Source organism: Chiloscyllium plagiosum, chromosome 5, assembly GCF_004010195.1.
Source record: "Chiloscyllium plagiosum isolate BGI_BamShark_2017 chromosome 5, ASM401019v2, whole genome shotgun sequence".
Taxonomy (NCBI): Eukaryota; Metazoa; Chordata; class Chondrichthyes; order Orectolobiformes; family Hemiscylliidae; genus Chiloscyllium; species Chiloscyllium plagiosum.
In genome coordinates this window covers 108,845,046-108,855,911 of record NC_057714.1, presented here as the reverse complement: position 1 = coordinate 108,855,911, position 10,866 = coordinate 108,845,046, and the positions used below count along the sequence as shown (strand labels likewise).

General features: G+C 39.7%; 1 protein-coding gene across 4 annotated transcripts in view; it reads left to right on the top strand.

Moving 5' to 3' along the window:
• Nucleotides 1–9,447, top strand: part of LOC122550131 (NEDD8 ultimate buster 1-like) — a 44,271-nt gene extending 34,824 nt beyond the window's left edge. For 3 of the 4 annotated variants that reach the window (XM_043690760.1, XM_043690763.1, XM_043690764.1), the window contains exons 13-15: nt 4,343–4,435; nt 5,596–5,764; nt 8,383–9,447. In XM_043690760.1, the coding sequence (XP_043546695.1) occupies nt 4,343–4,435; nt 5,596–5,764; nt 8,383–8,549 (429 nt within the window). In that variant the 3' untranslated portion in view covers nt 8,550–9,447. The remainder of the gene's footprint in view (nt 1–4,342; nt 4,436–5,595; nt 5,765–8,382) is intronic. The other variant, XM_043690762.1, reaches the window with a different exon arrangement.
• Nucleotides 9,448–10,866: the final 1,419 nt, after the last annotated feature.

The window sequence follows — 10,866 nt, the reverse complement described above, 5'->3', positions numbered from 1 at the left end:
TTTCAAACTTCCAGTCCCCTTGACTTGTCCGGACTTGTCCGACCTGCCTAGCTCCTTTTCCACCTATCCACTCCACCCTCTCCTCCCTGACCTATCACCTTCATCTCCTCCCCCACTCACCCATTGTACTCTATGCTACTCTCTCCCCAACCCCACCCTCCCCTAGCTTATCTCTCCACGCTTCAGGCTCTCTGCCTTTATTCCTGATGAAGGGCTTTTGCCCGAAACGTCGATTTTGCTGAAGCTCGTTGGATGCTGCCTGAACTGCTGTGCTCTTCCAGCACCATTGATCCAGAATCTGGTTTCCAGCATCTGCAGTCATTGTTTTTACCTTGGTTTTGGCTATGGCCAGTAAAGGAATATCTCTGAAAATCTGCGCTATTCATCTCCTCTATTAATGACAGAGATGATATGTGATTATTAATTTTAAAAAAAATCAGGCGAGCAGAGGGGTAAAATGCAAATTCACCTAAGAAAATGTCATTCAAGTATGCACTAAGCTGTAATGTCATTTTGATGGAGTTTGTTTGCACCCAAACAGTGGAGTCAGTTTCCATGAGATTGCTTCTCTTTTGAAATTAGTTTGGGAAAATGCTTTCATTTTATAAACTGCCTTTCGCATCTTCAACCCAAAGGAAGAACTTTGCATTCAATGAAGTTATTGTCAATGTAACAAATATGAATCTGGATTAGTGGTGCTGGAAGAGCACAGCAGTTCAGGCAGCATCCGAGGAGCAGTAAAATCAACGTTTTGGGCAAAGGCCCTTCAGAAATACAGGAAATATGAAAGCTAGTTTATGCATAGCTTCTTATCTCCACTTGAGAGAGTATTGAAAACTTCAATTTAAAGTCAGAGTTGTATAGCATAGAAACTGGCCCTTCAGTCCACCATGTCTTTGCTGACTAGCAAACACCAAACTGCACAAATCCCCTTTACCTGTACTTGGTCCACAGCTTACTGTGCCCTGGCATTTTAAGTGCTCATCCAGATGTTCCTCAAAGGTTGTGAAGGTACCTTGCTCCACCACCCCCTCAGACAGCATGTTCATATACCTTTTCAACCTCTGGGTGAAAAAAACCTTTCCGGAGATGATTTCCTCTAAACCACTTGCTCCTCATTCTTAAATTTATGCTGTCTGGTCTTTGACACGCCTGCCATGTAGAAGCAATTCTCACGATCCACTCTATCTATGCTTCTCATAATTTTGTACCTCAATCAGATCTCCTTTCAGCCTACTCTGCTCCAAGGAAAACAGACCCAGCCTATCCAGGCCCTTCTGATACCTGAGAATTTTCATCCTAAGCAACAGCATGGTGAATCTCCAGTGCACCCTCACCAGTTCAATCACATTCCTCTAATACTGTGGCAACCAAAATTGTACACCGTATTCCATCTCTGGGCTAACCAATGTTTTATAAAGTTGTAACAAGACTCCCTTGCACCTATATCCAACAACCTGACTAATGAATGTAAGCATCATGAATGCTGCTTTCACCAGCCTGTCTACCTGAGCTGACACCTTCTGTGGACTAGTACATTAAGGTACTTTTGTTCCTCACTACTCCGTATGGGCTTACCATTCATTGTGTCCATCCTTTTGTTAGACCTCCCAAAATGCATCACCTCACACTTGTTGGGATTAAATTTTGTCTGCCACTGCTCTGCCTAGTTTACCAGCTAGGCAGAGCAGACTTTAGCCTGAGACTATCCTACTTGCTATTAAGAACACCACAGATTTCCATGTCATTTGTAAACTTACTAATTAAACTTTTACATTAATGACCTGGATGTTAATGTACATAACAAACATCAAGGATCCTGCACCGAGCCCTGTGATACACTGCTGGACACCAGGCTTCCAATCACAAAACAGCCCTCTACTATCATTGTTTGCCTTCTACTTTTAAGCCAGTTTTTTTTTTTGTTTTGCCAACTTACCTTTTGGATTCCATGAGTGCTTATATTTTTGACCAGTCTTTCTTTAGGGACTATATCAAAAATGTTCCTGAAGTCTGTGTAGACCACATCAACTGCGCTTTCTTGAGTATATTTATTCACTTTTTTGCAAAAGAAAACTCTGAATTAGTCAGGGAGGATCTCCGTCAGTGTGGAAAGAGGCTATTCGGCCCATCAAGTCTGCAAGACTCTCCAAACAGCATCCCGCCCAGACTGAGCCCCCAAACCTATCTTTGTGTAACCCTGTATTTCCTATAACTAATCTACATAGCCTGCACATCCCTGGATATGATAGGCAATTTAGTATGGTCAATCCACTTAACGTGCACATCTTTGGATTGTGGGAGGAAACCAGAGCCGCTGGAGGAATTCTCACAAACACTGGGTGAATATGGGAATTCCACACAGTCGCCTTACAATGGAATCGAACCTGGGTCCTTGGTGCTGAGATAGTAGTGATAACCACTGAGCCATCTGGCTACTCTGATTGTCAGTACTGACAATCCCTGATCAATCCCTCCCTTTCCAAATATTGATTAATCTTGTCCTTTAGAATTTTTCCAACGCTTCCCACCGCTGTCAGACTAAGTGGTCTGCAATTACCTAGCCTATCCCTATTGTCCTCCTTTGACAGAGGAGTCAATGTTTACTGTAAAATGTACCCAAGTTGGCCATCTCCATCAAAGGGACCTTACACAACTGTGCTTTTGAGGTAGGTGTGGGGATGTCGTGGTGATTTGAGGATTGAGAATCTGTTGTGTACCATTCTGTGACTAAAGCTAAAACTTATTAATATAAATCAGAAGTAGCTGTTTGTCTCTACATTTTGTTATACTGAAATTGGTATCTTGAATGTTCAAAATAGGAACTGAATAATCTTCTACCATTTACGTACCTCACCTGGAGGGAAAAAATACAATGTTTCCATTTGTATCAGATTAGTTTACTCCTTATATTGCACAAATCATAAATCTTTCAGTTGCAAACTTGCTATAAATTTAGCTTTTGCCTTGCCCTATCCATTCCTGCAAAATAGTTAATATTGTCACTTGTGACAAAGTTTAATCAGCCACTAAAGAGGACATTTTGTTTTATATTGTCTACTTATAAATTGCCTAGTCGTGTTTGTTTCTACGGTATATTGGTGTAACCAGACAATTATAATTAAGACTCCTGTATCTTGAAGGAAGCAGTGGTGGTTACCAGAGGCAGTGCACAAAACATGTAAATTCTGCTGAGGTGCTATGCTCTCTTGCACAATTTATTGGAGATTGTGTGCATAAAGGAAAGCTGCAGGTGATAGTTCATGCTGTGTAGAATGATTGGTGAGTGTGAACCTTACTTATTTGACCCGGTGGGACTGATGCAAGATATTGAGATCTTGGCTCCACAACTGATATCAATGAAGAATTAAGTGGGATAGTTTCAGTATGAGTGCACATCCTACTGGGTGAAACAAATTCTGTATAATGGTATAATTGCAGGCCCATAAGGAAGTGCAATATGACCAGGATTTAAAATGATGGATTGAGGGAGCAGGCAGACATGCTGTCTGATATACTGTAGGTCCTAGCAAAGGAGATCCATCAGCGGGGTTGAAAGACTGGAGTCCCACTCACCTAGTCCTTCTCACTTGCTGTTTGTGCTCTGACTGCCTTAACGTCTTCACATGTTTCTCCTGAAAGCTTGAGGATACTGAGCGAGATCCTAATGATTTGAAACTGTTTCTCTTGTGATTTCTAATTGATAAATATAAAGCAGCACTTAAGGTGAAGTCCTCGTGAATTCCTAGATTAAATGTTGAATTACCTTACCGCATTTCAGAGGTCTCCTCCAAACTTACAGGAACAAGGAGCATTTAAAAGGTGATTACCTTTTTAAAGTAATATTCAAAATCAACTGCAATGACTTCTTTACTTGCAATCTGCTTATTTGTTGCTCGGGCGTTGAGCTGAACACTATTCACCCAAGTGATGTGTATCCTCCTTTTTTAATGCACACCAGCAGAAAGCCTAAGTGCCAAAGAACTCCTTAACAAGCCTCTGGGTGTCAGTTCCTAGCTTAAAACTTGAACCCAAATATCAAGATGATGTACTGGATCCAATGCAGGCTGAATGTACATTTCAGCTTAAAATATCAACATGGTGAACTCTGAAGCTCTTTTGGTTTGTTTTTCCTCCAGTTATGTCAGGCACCCATAACTTATCAAATAACAAAATTTCTCAACCTTATCATTTAGACATATCCATATTCTGTTCAATGGACCGGTTATTAAAAGCATTTTTTATTGTATCCATTTTAAATATCCCAAGTTGCCCATTGCTGAGATGGGCTATTTTATTGTAGGTAATTGGACTGATCCTCCACCAATTGCACTATTTTCAGATACTTCAACACACCCCAGAGCAAGTCTATATGGATGATGAGGAAGCTGGACCAAGTAACAGAATCGAAGTTTCTGAAGAAACTATTAACCAGGTTTGCATTGTTTTTGTTACATGGATTGATAATTTGCCCTCAAGCTGGTTGAATCTACATAAATGTTCTCGCAAAAGTGTTAGAGCAAAAATTGAGAGACTATTGACCATACTCCCAATCCTTGGCTTGTTTTCCTCCTCCTCAATACCACCCTCCTCTCCCTGCCCCAGGTGCCAGTCGATCAAGAGCACAATTCTGTGGTTGAATCACCCTGCAATACATATCTCAAATAATTTTATCCATGTTGTATATTATGGCTATGAATGGCAGAGCAGGCTCGAGGGGGCAAATAGCCTACTCCTGTTGCTATTTCTTTTGGTTGTCTTTATGGTCTTACCAGTCCCACCATCTGCATTTTGCAGATAATCATAAATAGAACAAGAGAAGCCGATATCCAGAGTATTATTTTGCCTTTGTATTTCTTTCTCTAGCCTTACTTGATTGAGGCCAACATTACAGTATGTGCTGGTAAAGGTGAAGTCATAACTAAAGTGTTTTTTTTTAAAATTCAGTATAAGATTACAAGGCTTGCTGAATATGATTTTACTCGTAATATTAACTAACTCACATTATTTTTGCGTATTCCTCTTTCACCCTTCCCCCTGTCCTCTGTGAGCTTTGTACTGAGACACCTCCACACTCTACAATCATGTCACCCTTCACTATATCATTTGACCCCAGAACTTCCTCATAACCCAACTGCCACTCTGACGAATGCACCATCCATTTAGTTCCCAGCAGCATGGAACTGCCAGAGCCCTCCATCTGTTGTATCTCTTAGCTTTGATTCTCTAGACCTAAGCATTGATCTTGCATGTGTAACCCTTCCCTGTATATTCCAACTTTTGTCCCCCAGGATCCCCCTTTTTATAGGGCCCCACTCAATGCCTCCTCTCCTTTTTCAAACTAGTCATGAATCTCAAGGTATATGTTTCTCACTGCTTGTTGGGAAGCACAATGCACCTTCACTTTTCTGTCAACTTAACTATCTTTCTTCAAGTAGCTAGCATGTTACCTCAGACTTAAGTACCCCTGTCCAACTTGTTTCCTGTTCCAGGTTTCACTGGATTGCACTCCAGTTTGGTGATTCACCTAAAGTTTCTGAATTTAGGAAATTTTAATAACTGGTAAATCCTCTTCAATAATGTCTTCCCTTACAGGTGGCGTTTTTGGGTTTTGATCATTCTGCTGCTGAAATTGCCCTCAGGAGATTTAATGGGAACATTGAGCGTGCTGTTCAGGCCTTGATCGATCATGGTGGATACCTTCCATCAAGTCTACTTAATTCACCTCCCTCATCGACATCACCAGAGGATATGGATGTTGAAGGTAATTGTGTTAACTAGCAAAGCTGCAGTTGGAGTCAATGTGCAAAGCTACTGAGAAAAGAACAAACTATAAACCTTTCTTTAGCATCTTTCATGAGCTCAGCCTGTTAAACATCTGGAGCATTCTATGAATTTTGTTTTGGAAATATAGTGTAGGTGACATGACAGCAAACTTTACACAGCAAGGCCTCAAACTCAGTATAATTGAAGATCCCGTAATCTGAGTGATGTTGAAGGGATAAATATCAGCTAGGATTTGGCATGAATGTCACCAGGTTTTTGATTTTTGAAGTAGTAACCATAGACCTTTTTATATAAGACATTGTACACAGATGGGGCAGTGGCCCATGTCACTGAGCTAGACACTGAGTGTATTAATAAAATGAATTACTGACTTGACACTTGGTTTGAAAGGGAGAAGCTTGTGAAGAGAATAAGGAATCTCTGACTACTACTTGAACTATCTTTTAAGAAAATAATCTGTAGAAGATTTTTGGAATTTAATTCTAACAAAGAATTTGTGTTCTGATTTTTTCCCCCCTTGGCATGTATGACCTTTCTGGCACTCTTTCCTTTTCCTTTTCTCCTTTTCCTTTTCTCCTTTTCCTTTTCTCCTTTTCCTTTTCTCCTTTTCCTTTTCTCCTTTTCCTTTTCTCCTTTTCCTTTTCTCCTTTTCCTTTTCTCCTTTTCCTTTTCTCCTTTTCCTTTTCTCCTTTTCCTTTTCTCCTTTTCCTTTTCTCCTTTTCCTTTTCTCCTTTTCCTTTTCTCCTTTTCCTTTTCTCCTTTTCCTTTTCTCCTTTTCCTTTTCTCCTTTTCCTTTTCTCCTTTTCCTTTTCTCCTTTTCCTTTTCTCCTTTTCCTTTTCTCCTTTTCCTTTTCTCCTTTTCCTTTTCTCCTTTTCCTTTTCTCCTTTTCCTTTTCCTTTCCTCCATTCTTTGGAATATTTCAGGTGTTGCAATGCGAGCCCATCTTGTCCTGTGGCATGCCTTTTCTTGTGAGGAAAAGGTTTAATTTGTAATAGAAGCACAAAGCTCCTAATTCCTATTCACCTTTCTTTTTCTGTGTGTGGCAATAAATAGATTGACATTAACGTGAGGTACATTTCAGAGTCAGGTTGGCAACAATTATGAACGTGAAACAAAACAAATTGCTGGAAAACCTCAACAGGTCTGGCCGCATCTGTGAAGAGAAAGCAGTGTTAATGTTTTGGGTCCAGTGACCTCCCCACCCCCTCTTCAAAATGCTGCTTCATGGAGTTTGAATTGTTTTCCGGTCAAGTACAGTGCAAGCTAGCTGAACAACAAAGCTACTCTGGACTTCAGAATCACTCCAAACCCAGGCAGGCATTGGTGAGTTGCTGGAGTTCTTGTAGCTGAGAGTACTGCCACTTGTGCATCAATGATGAAAGGATTGAAGTTGAAACTGAAGCTGGTATTTGGGGCGCACATAAAGTGGCTTACTTTGTCCCGGATGGTCATAGTCAGTGATATGCAGCATGAAAACAGACCCTTCAGTTCAACTGGTCCATGCCGACCAGATATCCTAAATTATTCTACTCCCATTTGGCCCATTATCCTCCTGAACCCTTTCTATTTATATACCGATCCAACCACCTTTTAATGTTGTAATTGTACCAGCCTCCATCACTTCCTCTGGTAGCTCATCAACTGGTCCATGCTGACCAGATATCCTAAATTATTCTACTCCCATTTGGCCCATTATCCTCCTGAACCCTTTCTATTTATATATCCATCCAACCACCTTTTAATGTTGTTGTAATTGTACCAGCCTCCATCACTTCCTCTGGTAGCTCATTCCATACACTCACCACCCTCTTTTGTGGAAAAGGTTGTCCCGGGTCCCTCTTTAAATCTTTCACCTCCCACCTTTAAACCTAATGCCTTCTGAATTTCCCCCATCCTGGAGAAAAGACCTTGTTTATTTACCCCAACTATGCCCCTCATAATTTTATAAACCTCTAAGGTCACTCCTCAGCCTCTGTTCCAGGGAAAATAGCCCCAGTCTATTCAGCCTCTCCCCAAAACTCAAACCTTCCAACCCTGGTAATATCCTTGTAAATCTTTTCTTAACCCTTTCAAGTTTCATAACATCCTTCTTCCTATGACAGGTGACCACAATTGCATGCCGTTTTTCAAAAGTGGTCTAACCAACGTCCTATACAGCCACAATATGATTTCCCAATTCCTAAAGTCAACAGAGCTCCTTGAGTACTGTTGGAGCTGCACTCATCAAGGCAATTGGAAAGCATGTCATTGTGCTCCTGGCTTGAATACTAGATGGTTACGGTTGAAGTTAATTCAAGCCGTTCTTGTCACCCATTGTATTTATATCGCTGTCCTAATAAATTTTTTTTTTCCAGTGATAACAGCAATTGGACATTGAGGACATGTGGTCCCTTCTACCCTGAGGTGTCATAATCCATGTAAATGGCGCAGTGGTGACTAGATTCCCTCCTGAGATTGTGTTTAATGTGAATTAAAGCCTTATCAGCAGCTAAATCGTGAAGTTTCTACATTTCAGCCAAGAATGAAACTATGCTGCAGCATAGACAATTTTTTTTTTAAATGGCTTTTTTTTTTTTGTTTCGTACCTGCCTCAGAAGAGTCCTCAGAAAAAAAGCAAAAGGAACGTGAAATTGTGGAAGAGGTTTTAGCAGACATCCCAGAGCATGAAGAAGACTACCTTGACATGACCCTGGAAGAAGAGAGGGAGGTCATTATCAAGTACAAGACTTGGCTACAAAGGTCACATCCATCGACCTTGTAATTAGACTGTGAAAGAGCCAGTACTTAAATCCTACCGCTGATTTGTGCCTCATATCTCCATCTACAAAATGTGTTGCCTTTTCTTGATTAGAAACAAAAACTGAATTTTTCTGTTTAATGATTTTTTTTGCCTTCTTGCAAAGACCTGAAGCCATGGCATCCCTTTACTATATAATCAAATTTAGCTTTTGGTGCAAATATTAATTAGGATGTAATTTTGTAGTAATTTTGCCTTTCACTTTGTAGTAAATACAGACATTTACTTTTACTGGTAGTTTTTCTTATTTCCAAAATAATTGCTGTTGTTACAGCAAATAGAAAATCCAAATTTGGATGTTATTAATGCTGGATAGTTCTACTTCACAAATAGTCTACAATGACGTCTTTTTCTGGGCTTTGGTCTGTCACGTACTAACTGTGGTTGGGGCAATCTGTAGTATTGGGGAACCTGTCTGAATAACTCCAGTTGTGTAACCTTGGATCTCTTGTCAAAAAGAATTTGCCATCTATATCTTAATCATTCCTTGATTGTCAAAAATCATTATTTAAAATTTTAGTCTGATTCAATGGCTAGTATTGTTTCCTTCTTGGGCTACACTGGTCTATGCTGTTTGGAACTAGTCAGTATTGCCAGCCATTTCTCTGCTCTCTGATCTGTTATTCGGTGATTCACAATTGCATACTGTCTTTGCACCCAGCCTTTTAGGCCTGACTATAACTGCTATTGAAACATGGAAGTGCCACTATTCATAACTACTTCTACCAAAGTTTAGATCCGGGGGTTCGACCCAGAGCTGGAGACAGTGCAAGTGTATCTATTATAGATCTCTTTCCTCAAACTGAGCCCTTAACTGGAGATCAAGAAAACATGTTCTTACTGCACAGACTGTTTGTTTGTTTGTTTGTTTGGCTGCTATATTGTTGAAGCAGCGATTTCTCACAACCATGCCCTCCAATAAAGTATGTGTTTAGAGGCTTATATTTGTTTTACCTCAGTATTTGGATCATGATGCTGTTCTTGTCCTCAGTATTTTCTACAATAATCCCTTCACCTGTGCTTCAAGGCTAAACTCCAAAGCAGTTTGTTCAAGCAAAGTCAGCAGTGGCTCCAGGAGTTTTTTAAAATAATATTGTCTGGGCCTCTAGCTATTAGATTGCAGTTGATGGCAAAACCATAATGGGTGCTTAAAATGAACAGGACTTTGTAAGATCCTGACTTTGTAAGGATCTGCTGCTGTTTTTAAAGAAAAGTGAAAATAGAAGTGATCTCTAAATTCAGTAAAAATGTATAAAATTAAATAGAAATTGTATACAATCCTATTTTTGAAAAATTGTATTTTGTCTTGTTCATGAAATTTGTGTACAGTGCCAATTTTTTTCAGCAATAACATTGACAGATGATTTTATACAGAAATGTGCTTTGTTTGTACTTGCTGTAATGGATTGAACTGAAACGAGCTGATTTCAACTTTTTTCCCCCTGCACTCTTACTGAGTGCTGCATGTGAAATGATGTACAACAGAGAGCATTTATCTGTTTAGTTCTAGGATGTGGAAATTCATTCACCGATTCATTTGTTACTTTTGGCCTTGGTTCTATGTTAGTGCCCTTGCAAAATGTTGGTTTAAAATATTACAGTATCAGCCTGGTTTCAAGTCTCTGCAGAGTGGTTTGAACCAAGACACAATCTGCCTTCTCTAGTGAACGTGCGTGATCTCATGGCGCTATTTGAAGGGCAGGGGATTTCTTCCAGCTGGCATTTATTCTGGAGCCAGCTATAATTTGCCCCTATTCAAACATTTTGCTTCAGATGTTTTTAACAGCATGGAGTATGTAGCAATTTTAAATCCACTATAATTGTGCAAACTCTTCTCTTTTAAAATGACTTTGTTTGTTTGTTTGTTTCAATTGTACTTGTACAGTTGAGTTGAAATTCCCAGCCCCCTAAATTACATTTCTGATTCTGTGTGTACTTTATTAGGAAGTAATGATCCTTCTCCCTTCTTTCCTTTTTGATAATTTAATACCTTTCTTAAAATTTGAATAAAATCTTTGCCTCGATTTGTTAGTGAGCTATTACCTCTCTGTTCTTGAAGTTTTGCTTCTTGGGCGTTGTAATTTTTGAAGTCATGCATAATTCTCAAATAAAATGATACTGTGTACTGAATGGTGTGTAAATTTGGAGTAATAGCTAACTGGAATAATTACAACATTTAGTCCTCTGGAAGGATTCCGATGTCCAAAAAGCTAACTTTAGTGCTCTCGCAGTTTCTAATCCCACCTGGCTGCTAGTTATAAGAAACCAGATGACTCTTAAA